The sequence below is a fragment of the Malaclemys terrapin genome, chromosome 6 (genome assembly GCF_027887155.1).
Source record: "Malaclemys terrapin pileata isolate rMalTer1 chromosome 6, rMalTer1.hap1, whole genome shotgun sequence".
Taxonomy (NCBI): Eukaryota; Metazoa; Chordata; order Testudines; family Emydidae; genus Malaclemys; species Malaclemys terrapin.
Genome location: NC_071510.1, coordinates 22,639,835 through 22,653,306, shown reverse-complemented (window position 1 = coordinate 22,653,306; position 13,472 = coordinate 22,639,835). Strand labels below are relative to the sequence as shown.

The 13,472-nt window shown below is 40.2% G+C and overlaps 1 protein-coding gene across 1 annotated transcript in view; it reads left to right on the top strand.

Annotated features, from left to right (window-relative positions):
• The window catches only part of MTAP (methylthioadenosine phosphorylase), a 69,041-nt gene that overhangs the window by 42,287 nt on the left and 13,282 nt on the right, over nt 1–13,472 (top strand). Inside the window, exon 5 of the mRNA XM_054031533.1 lies at nt 12,155–12,257. Coding sequence (XP_053887508.1) covers nt 12,155–12,257 — 103 coding nt within the window. The remainder of the gene's footprint in view (nt 1–12,154; nt 12,258–13,472) is intronic.

The window sequence follows — 13,472 nt, the reverse complement described above, 5'->3', positions numbered from 1 at the left end:
ATAATAGAGGATCTTCAAGACAATGGTGAGGGTGTGCTTTTGATCATTGTGGGTGAATGTAGTCAAGTTTTATGCCAAGTGCTTTTATAAATGTATGGAAGAACTACACAGTTGGCATTTCAAATGCCAGCCTACCCAATGCTGAATGTATCTACTACAAAAGAGTACAAAGCATAAGCTATAGCGCTAATCTGCGAGGAAATCAAGTGTTTGGAATAGTGTCTTTTTTTATCTAAAATAAAGAGTGGGTTTTCTCCCCCACCGGTAAAACTAGCCAACTTTGCTACAAGGTGCTGAAAGTTGAAGCAAACATCATAATTTGAGAGCATTTCAATACAGCCATTCTTTATAACTTCTTTTCTTTCCTGGGCCCCATTTGTAGGGTTTTTTTCTTATGCTGGATGCTCCATCATGTGCAAAAGGAGCAATGTTACAGGCTGTAACAGATGAAGTTAACCCATCTCTGGTTACCAATCCCTGTCTTTATAACACTAGCCCTGATCTTGGAGAGCATTATCTGTGTATTAGAGATGGGCCCAAATCACAATGTTCTGAACCCAAAGTGTACAGGTAAATAATGGATCCAAGGTTTTACTTTGGATATCTACATCTGACCTAAGTGCATGTTTGTTAAACATGCATACTGTGACAACCAAGTTAGCAGATCTTATTGAGGCAGAAAAGTAAGCAACCAAGGGCATCATTTTCAAATTCAGGTGCCTACATTTTGGCACCCATATCATATTTAGGCACCTAAATAAAAGAGGCCTGATTTTCAGAGGCATTGAGCATCCGCAGCTCTTATTGACTTCTGTGGGTGTCGTTCACAAGCCTACACAGAAGAGTCCGTGGTAATTGGGCATATGAACGTGAACTTGCAGTCCTAGTAGCTCTAGGAGAGAGTTAGTACTAAGTTCTTTAAGAAAGTCTTTAGAATTATTTTTGGGGGTAGCAGACTTGGTTTATCTCTAAAATAATGAAAACAAAAGCAATAATAATTTCATCTTTATAAACTGTTTTTAACTTGACAAAGGTCTGAGCTTTGTTAAATTATTAATTGGGACAGAAACTAGGCCTATTTTAATTGTCTATACAATTCTAAATGCTTTAAAAGTAGAAAGAATTTTTGCAAGTTTTTTTTAGCGCTAGTCTATCAAAAGATAGACTGCCAGTTTTGTCCAGCTACATTGGTTGTGCTCAAGAATAAGGCCTCAAAATTCTGCTTCCCTTGTGATTGAACAAGGGTTTGTTGAGACAAAGCTAGGGATTTTTTAACGTTATCTTCTTCAAGAACAATCTGGATCTGTAAATTTTGGTTGGTTGACACAAAAAAATATATGATTGTCTCAATTTAACACATTTCCCCCCAATTTCCCCCCCCCCCCAAAAAAAAAAAACATACACACAAAATAGGTGTTTTGCATGTTGTACAGTGTGCTCCTCCTTCAGGGGTAATCAGCTTTAGGATTCTGTGTGATGACTTTTTTGGGTTGTGTAATTCTTACAAGTGGTAAGGCCAGGAATGATTCATTTTGTTCTTCTCAAACTGTCATGTATTCCGTATATGACTTATGCTACAGGGAAATTATTTTAAGACTGTTTTATAGATTTTTGAATCTTTGAGGGATATTTTGTATCCCTCCATCTGTTCAGCCAGATGCCTTTATTACTATGACCCACCTGTGCAAGGTTCACTGAGGTTTCTTTAATGGTTTTTTCTTCAAGCAAAGACTTGAGAGAGAGAGAAAGACACACACACACACACACACACAAACTTTGACATTTCTATTTTTGACATTTGATTCTAATTGGGCATTATTATTATTTTTGTGTGTGTATGTGTATATGTATATGTATATATATGTGCATATTATTTTCTGACAAGCAGCACGTTTGCTTAAAGAAATGTTGGATACTTGACCCATTGTTTATAGTGATTCAGGGGTCAAAGGCAATGTATTTTTGCCATGTATCTATTTTTTGTCTCTGACTACATGGTCTCATTGACTCTGTTCAGTTAATTAGACACCAATAGAGGTGTGCGGATGGATGGATTTTTATTCTTGATGCTGACCGAAAACACGTCTATGGTGTGTTTAGGAGCCACTAAAGTTCAGTTTGCTGCAAGATGCTGATTTTACTCTATCAGTGGATAATGGCTGTGAAATTACTGTGTATTTTTTTCAACAGCAAATGAGGAGTAGTTTGACATTTTGGGGTGCAATCCAGACCAGTGAGGGACTGTGTCACCCTCTCCCTGCAACATTGGGTGCCTTATCATGCTTTGCTACTGTAGCTCCCACCTGGGCCACTCACAAATAGTCTAACAGTATGCAGGTCACACCCTGAGAGTCTGTGTATAGCCACAATCCTGGTCCAGCAATTCTGACTCCAGCAGCCTTTCAGCAAACACATTTCAGTTATGATTTCGTCTTCTGTTCATAATTTTGAATATAATGTAGTTGCTTACATTTTACCATGATATTATTGACCATTGACTTATGAGTTTTCAAATGATATCTTACAAGGCATATTTTGTACAAATATTCTTTCCAGTAGAGTGTAGGGTGTGAATACAGGAGTGTATTCCGCCACACACATGAAACTCGAGCATCTGCAAAAGGAAAAAATCAGCAGAGATTTGAATTAAGATGGGGAGATGCAGGAAAACTGCTGTAGATAGGAGCTATGTAGGAAAAAACTCTCTTGCAGAAGCAGAACAGTGGTGAGACTGTGCAGTGGAGGAACCAAGTGGAGAGCAGTACAGTCAAGTGATAGGAGCACAGGCAGGGAAATAGAGACACAGGTCAAAGAAAGAGAGTGGAACAAATCCATGGAGTGTTTGCTAATAACATTTCTGGTTTCCCAAGAATCCTAATGAAGGTGTAGTGTGTACAGTGCTTTGCTTCCCAAAGAGTCCCCTTCATTGCAGACTGCTTCCTTGCTTATCCGTTCCAGTTTCTAACAAAAACAAAAAACTGAGAATGTTTTGGCAGATGAGGGGGTTAAAAAACAGTGTATTTAATACCAACATTTTGTAAACGTACTGCATGTGTAACTTTTTGTTTGTGCGTTTCATCCTCTAGCAACTTAAGAGGAGTCTGTGGGAAAGGTCGTCATTCTTTGAGCCTAGCTTCTGGCAGTTTTACACTGCCTGTTAAGGCTGAATGCTTGCATGTCGAGGCTTGTTTTCTGCAGTGCCATTCTTTTTAAATTGTAACCTCTTACCAAGTGCCTTTGTTTGTACAATGTGCTGTTTCTTGGAAAACTGAAACCAGTGTGATTTTAAATATAGCGCGTGTCTAAGTGACTGAACCCGATAGGAGCTCTTTTTGAACAACTGTTTCCTGTATTTGCAGGTCATGCTGTAGCTCATTTATGTGCGTTTTGCTTAGAATGCAGTGTTGCCAACTCTTACAAATTTATCACAAGTCATGTGATTTTTTTTATCACCTGCTCCTTCCTTCAGGCGATCTGGGAGCAGGTTGCTGCAGTCACCTCACTCTCACTTGCAACAGCTCCCATTCCCCTGGCCTCTGCAAGTACCTGCTTTCCTGGCTGCACACTTCTCTCTCCTGCTGGCTCGCCCCTCGCTATTCCCTGGCCCCAGCAGGAAACTTCTACCCACCACTCCCCACACTGCCCCAAACCCTCCCTGGTCCCAGGTCCCCTGGAGACTCTACTTCTTCAATCTTCACCTCCACATTTTGTCTATCCCCTTTGTCATTTACCCTTTCTGCCACTCTCTTCCTGCTCTTGTGTACTCAACCTTTTCCTGTCCTCCCATTTTCTTTCTTTCTTGTCCTTTTTCTCCCACTCTTACACATCTTTATTTCACAGTCACCTCTCCATTTTCCTCCTGTTAGCTACCTGGGACATCGGTATTAGTCCTAAACCATCGGGCATCCCCACATCCCTAACTATCCCTCATTCTCTAGTCTTTTTAATCTTAGTCCCACCTCTTCCTCCCTCTTGAATGCCTGCTTAAAAAAAAAAAGTGAATACCATCAAAACATTCACCTAATGAGTCCAAGTAACCATGTGATCTTACAACTGTAACTCAGGTGCTGTTTCTCCTTTCCTCCCCCCTATTATTCATTGCTCTCACTTATTCTGTCGTGCCTAAAAGTGAGACAATATAAACTCCTCAGGGTAGGCACTGTGTCTGTCTTGTTTTGTAAAGTGCTAGCAAACTTCAGGCACTGTTTAAATAATAAATTAGCTTTCAGTTATTGATACAAATAACAGCACACTGATTTTCTCATTTCCTCCTAGGCTTCTTGCATTGCTTCCCTTTACAGGGTCCCACTATGACTACATGGGTAAAGACCTTTTGCTCAGACCCATAATTGCAGAGACTCATGTACAATCATGATCTGGATCTCAAAAGAGCAGAAAGTGTGCCTAACTTGGCCCCAGCAGCAGCAGTCCCTACCACCTCCCTGCCCCATCTTGTGGGGGGCACCACATGAGGCAGGAGCCCCCACCCTCCTAGAGTAGGAAAGAGAGAACACCAGACTGACATCTACCTAAGCATCCTCTGGACCTAGCACCATGTTGCCAGCAGCCCACCTCCCCCCACTCACGGATAACAGCCTTCTGCTGCTGCCAGTTAATATAGTTCATCCTGTAGCTCAAGGAGGAGGCTGTTATAATTGGACATATTCTAATTTTGTTTTTATCTTTGTTCATTTCCAGGAAAAAAAATAAAATTACATCCAAAAAGACTGCTTGTAAAGAAAGTCAAACAGTCGAAAGCTAGGAAATGCTAAATTTGCTGTTGCCTGCACAACCTTAATTCAGGCCCCTTATTTAACTACGTGATCACACACTATATTTCCCACAGGACCCTGGTTTTATGCAGTGCCCAGGCTGCATGTGCAAGAGGGGGACAGAATTAAGGTTGCATGGGCAACTGTAAATTTAGTATTTTCTTAACTTTTGAGTGCTTGACTTTGCAACCTAAGTAACATTCTTTTAAAGTGTCTTTTTGTATGTAATTTTATATATTAAGGGCCAGTTCTTTTAAAAATGTTTTTATTGCCTTTGATTATCTCTGTGTGTGTACAGTTGAAGAAACTAATGATTTTTGTTTTATAAATGTAATGAAATAGCTCCCTGATATTTTCCCTGCTTCTGTCCAGAAATCCCACCTGAACCATAAACCACCTTGTAGACAGTGACTGCCACCCTCACCCTTTTAATAGACGTTGTCTTTGGCAGAAGTAAGTCTGGAAGAGTTCTTTTGATGATACAAGCTGTTGTTTGTGACGGCCTCAGTCACTGCACTGTGCAGGTTTCTGTTGCACCTGTTGCGGAGAGCTGTTAGTAATAATGCGATGAGAATGCAACTTGCAGTCTGTTTGCACTGGAAAGCTCAGCGGTGAAGGTATTCAAAGCAAGCTTTTGAGAGGGGGTGTTACCACATTAAAAGTCTGCTTCTACATTCGTCAGTTTTGTTCCTCGAACTCTCTGTATTACATGTACCACTGAAATTAACTACTGAGACTGTTACAAGGCAGGAGCTTCTTGACTGGGGTGGGGTTGGGGTTTCCTTAATGCCCCCAAAGACAGAACTGAGATGTCACAAAAAAAGAAAAAGACTGAGCACCACGATTATCTTTCATAACGAATTTTAGTTTTGCCACTTCGTTAGTAATGATGCTCTGTAGAGGAAGAAAGGGGAAAGTGGGGTGGACTTAATGGAACTGGGTGCACAGTGAAGTGGTTTTAGATTTAGTCAAATTTTGACCACTGGCATGAGCCTAGTGATATAATATAACCCTACAAGAAAAATGTAAGTTTCCATACAAAATGGAAACATTTAGCAAAGGCTTCTTCTCTCAGCCAGTCTGCATATTTACAGTTTCACTTTGAAGAGTGACTGTAAAAATAATATTGTCAAGCTCCATGTTTCTTGTGCCTCAGTGACTCCATATCAGATTCACTCAGAGCACATTAACCCTGTGGACTGCCTGCTGCTCTGCTTAAATCAAATGATAGGGCTGCGTAAAGGGAGACACAGGCAGAGTGGCCCAACAGGGCAGGTTTGCACACCCTCTTAGTCCATGGAAGGGTGGGGCCTCTGCAGCAGCCCCACATAACACCCTTGAAGGCAAGCCAGGAAAGGATCCATGATTACCTGAATTCTGCAGCCTTCCTACTCTGTGCAAGTGGAGTGGAGGGCTGGAGTAGCGGTGGTGCGGGGTTTACACTGCTGTCCCCTTCCCTGGAGACAGTTTGAGAGAATGGATTTCACCCAGATGTGTACACATCCAAACGCTTCACCCCCATAAAGCTCTGTTACTTGGGCCTTATATTCACGTGAAATGAATTTCACTCTTTTAATTTCAACCTTTTAATGCAGACTTGACCTAGACCTGAAAGTCAAACCTTGTTCTTTCTTGGGTCTTACATCGTTCTAAGTTCAAAGCTTCCACAACAGGAATGTGGTTATTAACTATTTGTCTTATGATGGGGTAGAAACCAGAATACAACCCAGTTCACCCTTGCCAGAGTTACATTGGTTCTGCAGGGAAACAGAACAAAAAATTAGAAAGCTAGTTGGTAGATACAATTCTGGAGAAAAGAGAAACCGGGTACAGTTCTCTTGGGTAATGTGGTGCCACTATTGCATAGCTACTTTTTTTTCCCGTAACTGTTTGTTGTTTGGTTACAGATAATTGCAGACTGTCTGGCAATATCTGCAGCCGTTACAACTAGTCATAACTTGAAATCCTGTTGTGCCTATAAATCTGTCTGTGCACCTTGTAGTAATCACTTGAGCTGGGGAAAGGAGCATGCCAAAAATCAAATTAGCATACTGTTATGAAACAATCACAAGTGCTTTGGTAGTAATGCTGACTAGCAATTATTCGGATAATTCATTTAATTCAACAAACGGCTTCTGCTAACTAACTGCATCCACATAACAAGGAAAATATCAATTATTCCTTTAGGATTCAATCTTAAAACAGAGCAGGTGAATAGTCAGCCAGAAAAAAAGAAACAATAATATATATTTCACAAAGAGAGAGACCCCTAAAGAGAACACAGTTAAATGCTGTACTACAGGTAAGGGACCACTGATCAAAGTGTATGTGAGCCATAATGCTAAAAAGGCCAAATTGTGGCTTGGGTATTGGGACTGCAGAAGGGAGTAAGTAAGAGGCCGTAAGGCATTCCCATTCACCAGCTACCCACATCATCATAGGTAGCAGGGTAGGTGGGGAAGGAGATATTCAAGATATTCCATTTCTTTCCCCCCCCTTCCACCTCCTGCCTTCTGCACAAGTAGGTGAGAGGAGGTGGGTAGAACCTTGGCTCTTCTTCCCCCACCCCAGCCTCCCCACACACACCCCTGTGCCTGGCACATCAGACATTAAACCCAGCACAGTTTATTCCTTCCTTGAAGCAATGGGGAAACTGGGAGGGAGATTGTGACACACTAAGTGTGAAAACATGCTCAGAGTAGATACAGACATGATCTATCCCTGGGGTAACAGCTCCCACATGTTTGAATCTATATTGAAACTCCGTGGTAAGGTTTCTCTATAACCTTTGGCATATGAGCCGCAACTAGGGGCAGAAATAGAGTTCATATATGCTAAGCAAGAAACTGCAGACTGGGATTTGCTCAGGATCGTTTCAAGTAAAAGTGACTGGCTAATAATGTCTAAATCAGTATCAAGCAGGAAGAGGATTATCTAGTTCTCCATTTCCTCCCATTCTAAATAATTCATTGGCAGACACTTGACACAGGGAAATCACAGACGAGTATGTGACCTTAAATTAGCTGGATTCTGGTTGCCCCCCATGCTTTATCCCATAAAGATAAAATTATGTTACTGTTTTGACACATTTCATGTAGTGTATACAATTTTTGCTTATAAATTTGAATTGCTAACCTGTCTTGCTGTTGAATAGCTTCATATTGAAGAGAATAGAACTTCTTTTTAAACTTTAAAATGTTTTCTTCAAGCCTACTTTAGTATAAACCATGCCACTGAAATTTAATATTTAAAATATTTTTAGAAAAGTGTTTACTGGTAACTTGGAGGAGAGACTTTTACAAACAATGTTAATAATACAAAGTTTTCTGCACACGTCATTGTTCACGCAAGTGTTTAAAGACAAGTAGAAAAACTAGAAACTAACTGTTCAAATATTGACTTCCCGTCTTAACATAAACCAGAACTTAAGTGACATCCCCACTTAGTAAAATCCCGGTGCTAAAATATAAATGAAAAACTGATAAGAATCAATTGTATTGCAGCTGAGCAAGCAATATGAGCCAAGTCTTGAAGCCCTTATTTAATTTTTTTTAAACCTTACTTGTGCAAAAGAAGTTTTGCCCAAATAAAAATTGAGGAAGGACTTCAGACTTTGGCCCTCTATCTGCTGCACAGGTGGCAGTGTTTGAGTGATTTCCCACAGTTACCAGCAATTCCTCCCTTTAACCAAAAAGCCTAGCCATCAAACTATGCAAAACTGACCATATACAAAATAAATACTCATAACACTGGATGTGCCACTGAAAAAGAGGTGGCAAGGCACTGAAGGATTTATGAGGGAGGAAAAATCTTGTGTGAATCTATCATTCTCAATTAAATCTTTAGGCTTTATAAGTGTTTGCAGAAAATCTTCCGTATTGTTCACAAATATGGCTTTTGTTGTGCTTTCATTCAAAAATGTTAACCATAACTCTATTTTTTTTTAAATAGGATTGGTGAAGCAGTGGGGAGTCAATACAATATGGTCAAAAAATATTCCTCTGACTCAGGGAAGCACTACAATATGTGGTTAAATATGTCCTCTGTTCAGGAACATACACACTCATCTCTCCAGATATGCTTAAGTCCCATCACTTCAGTGGGATTTAAGCACATGTTTAAAGTTGCAAGCACCCTTCCTGAATAGGGATTATTTCCTACATCTGATTTTAAAAACCCAGTTAGGGAAACTCCCTTCTTTACACACTTTAATTTTTTCAAATATAGCATTATCAAAAATATTGTCCTTTTTCTCTTGCTCTCTTCCCATTTTATTTTTCCTTCCAGAAAGTGGAGAAATGTCACAACAACAAAGCAAAACGAAACATAGTCCCTCTTCCCCCCAACCCACAAAGACCCCAATCATGCAAATGTGCACGTGCATAACTTTCAGTGTGGAATACTCCCATTGCCTTCAAAATAAGACATCTTATTAAATTTGAACTGGGTCCAGCAAGGAGAGATACCAAATCTCCATTCATCAGAAGTTCCAGGAATGTTTCTACTTGTGATCACTTTGGCTTTGATCCTGCAAAGATGTCAGCATGGGCTTAAGTGTTTGCAGGATCAGGGCCATCATTATTTAAAAAAGAGTAGGCTAGAGGATTTCATAACAGAAATCAAACTTGTTTGGACAGCCCCTGTTGCTTATAATGCAATAATAGATTAAGTGCTTCCAGAATACAGATACAATCTCCACCTCTCTACTCCTGTGTCACAAGCATTTCACCAAATTAAAAAAGAAACTTTGAATTTATTAGGCATGAAAAGTAAAAAAATTTGTGGTTTAATTATAAAAAGAGTTTTGTCTTCTGGGGGAAAATGTATAATATTAAAAATATACTAGGCAAGCATAGAGTCAACAAATTGTAAAATGTTAGGTATGAGGGTCAAATTTAAATATTAAAAACTATCTTTTTGTATTATATCCCTTCCCCCCCCCACACACACACACATTTTCTCTGTAATTTGACTTCATTTGTAATTTGTCCTATCTGAGTTCTTTGGGCAGGGGCCTGCCTATTTTGCATGTATGTTAAGCATTTATTGCACCTTTTGTGCACTATGAGTAAGGTTAAGATTTTCTCTCCGTTACTTTTAGTAAAAGTCAGGGACAGGTCATGGGCAATAAATAAAATTCACGGGAGCCCGTGACCTGTCTCTGACTTTTACTAAAAATAACCATGGAGGAGGGCTGGGGGCGGAATGACAGCTGGAGCCCCATGCAGAGGGACTGGCAGCCCAAGCCCCACTGCCACGGGGGGGGGAAGGGGCCACAGTCCTGGCCAAAGCCACGGGGCGGGGACGGCGACAGCTGCAGCCGCAGGGGGCGGGGGGAACATACAGCCCCGGCTCCAGCCGCTGCCATGGGTTAGGGGCGCACAGTCCCAGCTCCAGGCCCGGCTACAGCTGCTGACAGCTGAAGCCCAAAAAAGTCACAGAAATCCGGTAAAGTCACAGAATCTGTGACTTTCATGACTAAATCTTACCCTTAACTATGAGTTGGATTTAAAAGCTACTAGATTTGGACATAAATCCTATTGCAAGTGTCCTTCCTTCTTGTCCCTTCCTTTTATCTCTCTCTCTGTCTCCCTCCCCCATGTGTTTTGAACGTGTACAGCTAAACCATGTTACTCAAAAGGCAGAGAGAATTAAAGAAGTTAAAGAAAAATGGTCTTGTGCTTATGACATGTGAGAGAGAGTTGGTGCACCTGTGTTCCATTCTTCGCTCTGCCATTGACTCAGTGTGTGAACATGGGGCAGTCACTTCAGCTCCCTGTGCCTCCATTTCTGTATCTGTTCAGAGGGGATAAATCCCTACCTCACAGGAGTGTTGTGAGGCTTACATTCATTAACATTTGTGAAGCACCTTGGGATCCTCAGGTAGGAGGAACCATAGACCTGCAAAGCAGTATCATTAAATTCCAGTAGGGAACAAGTCATGTGTGTGCCATACCTTTGACAGTGCATTGCTGTAGCAGGGTCCATTAGCAAATAGTTGCCTATTGTTATGTATGTTGTACTGTGGGAATACAGAATATTTAGTATGCTAACGGTGTCTTGTCATCATACATTTATTCTCATGTGCAACTTCCCACTTTGTAATGACACAACTGTTAGAACAGAAAAACAATCACACAGACTTAGTTCTTTTGTATAGAGCTCAGTTCAGCCTTCATATACATGGGCACAAGTCCCATTTCAGTCAATTTGAATCATTCTTCTCAATGCCGTGAAGTAACTTTATATGGTAGCACAATTGTTTCCAAACCAGAAAGCTCAAGTTAAATCTTGGGTGGATTCAGTACCACTCATGCCGATACAATGTGTGGAAGTAGAGCAAATGGTATGCTTGATGTATTCTGATTCTGATCTTGTGCACCCATAAATTATTCTTCAGTGTGGAACAAATCAGTATTAGGTATACATAATATTAACATATTCATGCCTGTATGCATGACTGCCACCACTTGTTTAAAGTGTTAGAACTGGGGAAAAAATCAAGTTAAGGTGGAACAAAAAGTTACTTAAAGTGAAGTTAACCTTTCAGGTCAAATAACTCCTAAGCTTAAAGTCAAATGACAGGACAAATGACTTTTTTCCACTTACTAAGTGAGAAATGACTCTCTAAGGGTTTGTTTTCAGAGAATTTGCACCACCCAGTTAACTGAATGGGCAACCTTAGCACAATGAGGGTGTAATGATGTCCGAGTCACAATTCTGACAGGTGGCAAAATGGAAAGAATATGTATTGTTAGTGATGGACAATTCTGCATTGTGATGAGCTGCATGTTTGTTTGGTTACTTTCGTGCAGGGAAGCAGTTTCCCATCGGGGGGGTGGGGAGGGACTGGAAATCACCTTTTCAAATGGGAAAAGTCTTCTTTCAGTTTCAAGCTGTGGACATGGATATTGTTCTTTTGAGAAGAGAGGATGACTTTTAATTTCAATATTGCTGTGGTTGAATTTGTGCATGTTTTGTTCCCCAGAGTGCCCATTCATTCAGTGTAAGCTGACTAGCGCTTTTTTTTTTTTTTTTTTTTTTTTTTTTTGGTACATTTTTGAGTAATTCAAACTGGAATTTGTTAGGAACTGAAAATTGATTGTCGTCTCTTTATAGAAGTAATTCATACTGAGATTCCATTTGACTGAACTTAATGTTCTATAATGAACTGATGATATACTGCTAGAACTACTGCTTTATTCCCTTCCACCACAATTTCAAAAGATGTATATCAGGGCAAAACAGGTAAAGAATAGTGTTGGAGATCTTTATTAACATGATTTTTCATGCCCTTTCCCCATCAGTTGACAACTTAATCATTCAGCATCCATGAATTTCCTGCTGCTTCTATCTCTAAATATGCTCTTCTCTTTTTCCAGGACTGTCAAAAGACAGAACACTTTTTACGATGGGGGCTATTCCAATCTTCTAGGAGTATGTCATATTCCAATGGCTGAGCCATTTTGCACCAAAACCAGAGAGGTTAGTGATTTCATAAGAAAAATCAAATATTTAAAAGTTGTTTGGACATCCCTTGTGGTTTATAATGCTGTAGACTAACTAAGTGGTTCTGTAATCCAGATGCAGTCTCCACCTCCCTAGTCCTGTGTCTCAGGCATTTGATCAAATTAAAAATAAAATTAGAATTTGCTAGGCATGAAAATGAAAGATTTTGGGTTTTAATGATGAAAAAGTCAGACCAAGTTCTGTCTTCCAGAGAAAAGAATGCCAATTGCTTAGTCATTAGTTTAAGAAAGTGTTTGGCAACCTGGATTTCCCCAGGGACTTTCATGGGGGTGAAAGGCTGGTAAGTTATTGAGTACCAATCCATTGAAATGACATTGTGGGCAATTGAGAAAATTGAGGCAGGCACGGTCTTTGGACAGTGTATGTTCTGCACTAGCACAGTAGGGTCCTGGTCCATGTCTCGGGCTCCTACGTGCTACTGCAATACAAATAATTAAAAATAACAACATAACATTCACAGACGGTGCCAATGTGGCACTTGTTTCCTTACACAATGTCTGAGCAGCTTTACCCATGTATAGCACGTGGCATAGCAAGATGAAGGCTTGTTGTATTAATCTGATGGAATATATGGGCCCAAAGAATTAAAAGTGTTAACATAACCCAGTCATGAAACAGTTTTAAACAAGGTTCAGCATTTGGTATACAGAGACCTTGGCCTGCTTAGTATAGCAAACACACCATTAAACATCCTTTTTAACCTTTTATTCAAGAGAAGAAGGAAAAACAGTTAAAGCATTTGAAATGTAAAGTAGCCGAAGAAGGCTTTCATTTTAACATTTCTTGTTTTATTTTCCTTTAACTGGAGAGTACGTATAAGGAAAAGGAAAAGCCATCGTGTTTGACAGTCTCTTAGATGGTATTAAAGATGGCAATAATTGTCCTTTTTGAAGAAAAGAGAAGCTAGGAGATGGGCTGGAGTTGTTGTTATTGATGATGATGTTAAAGTCCAATCCAGGTTACTGAGAAAACAAACCAAGACAAACACACAAAGGAGAGAGAGAAAACAGCCAAGATAGAAATGTAGCTTCTGTCTCTGGTGTTGACTTTCACGTGCAACCTCGCTGCTGGAAAAACAGTCCCAGCACATTGTCGTGTTAGCCACTCTGAGACCTGGCAAACTCATACCAGCATCAGGCTGTTTAGAGCATTTCTTTTATCTGCCTCTTT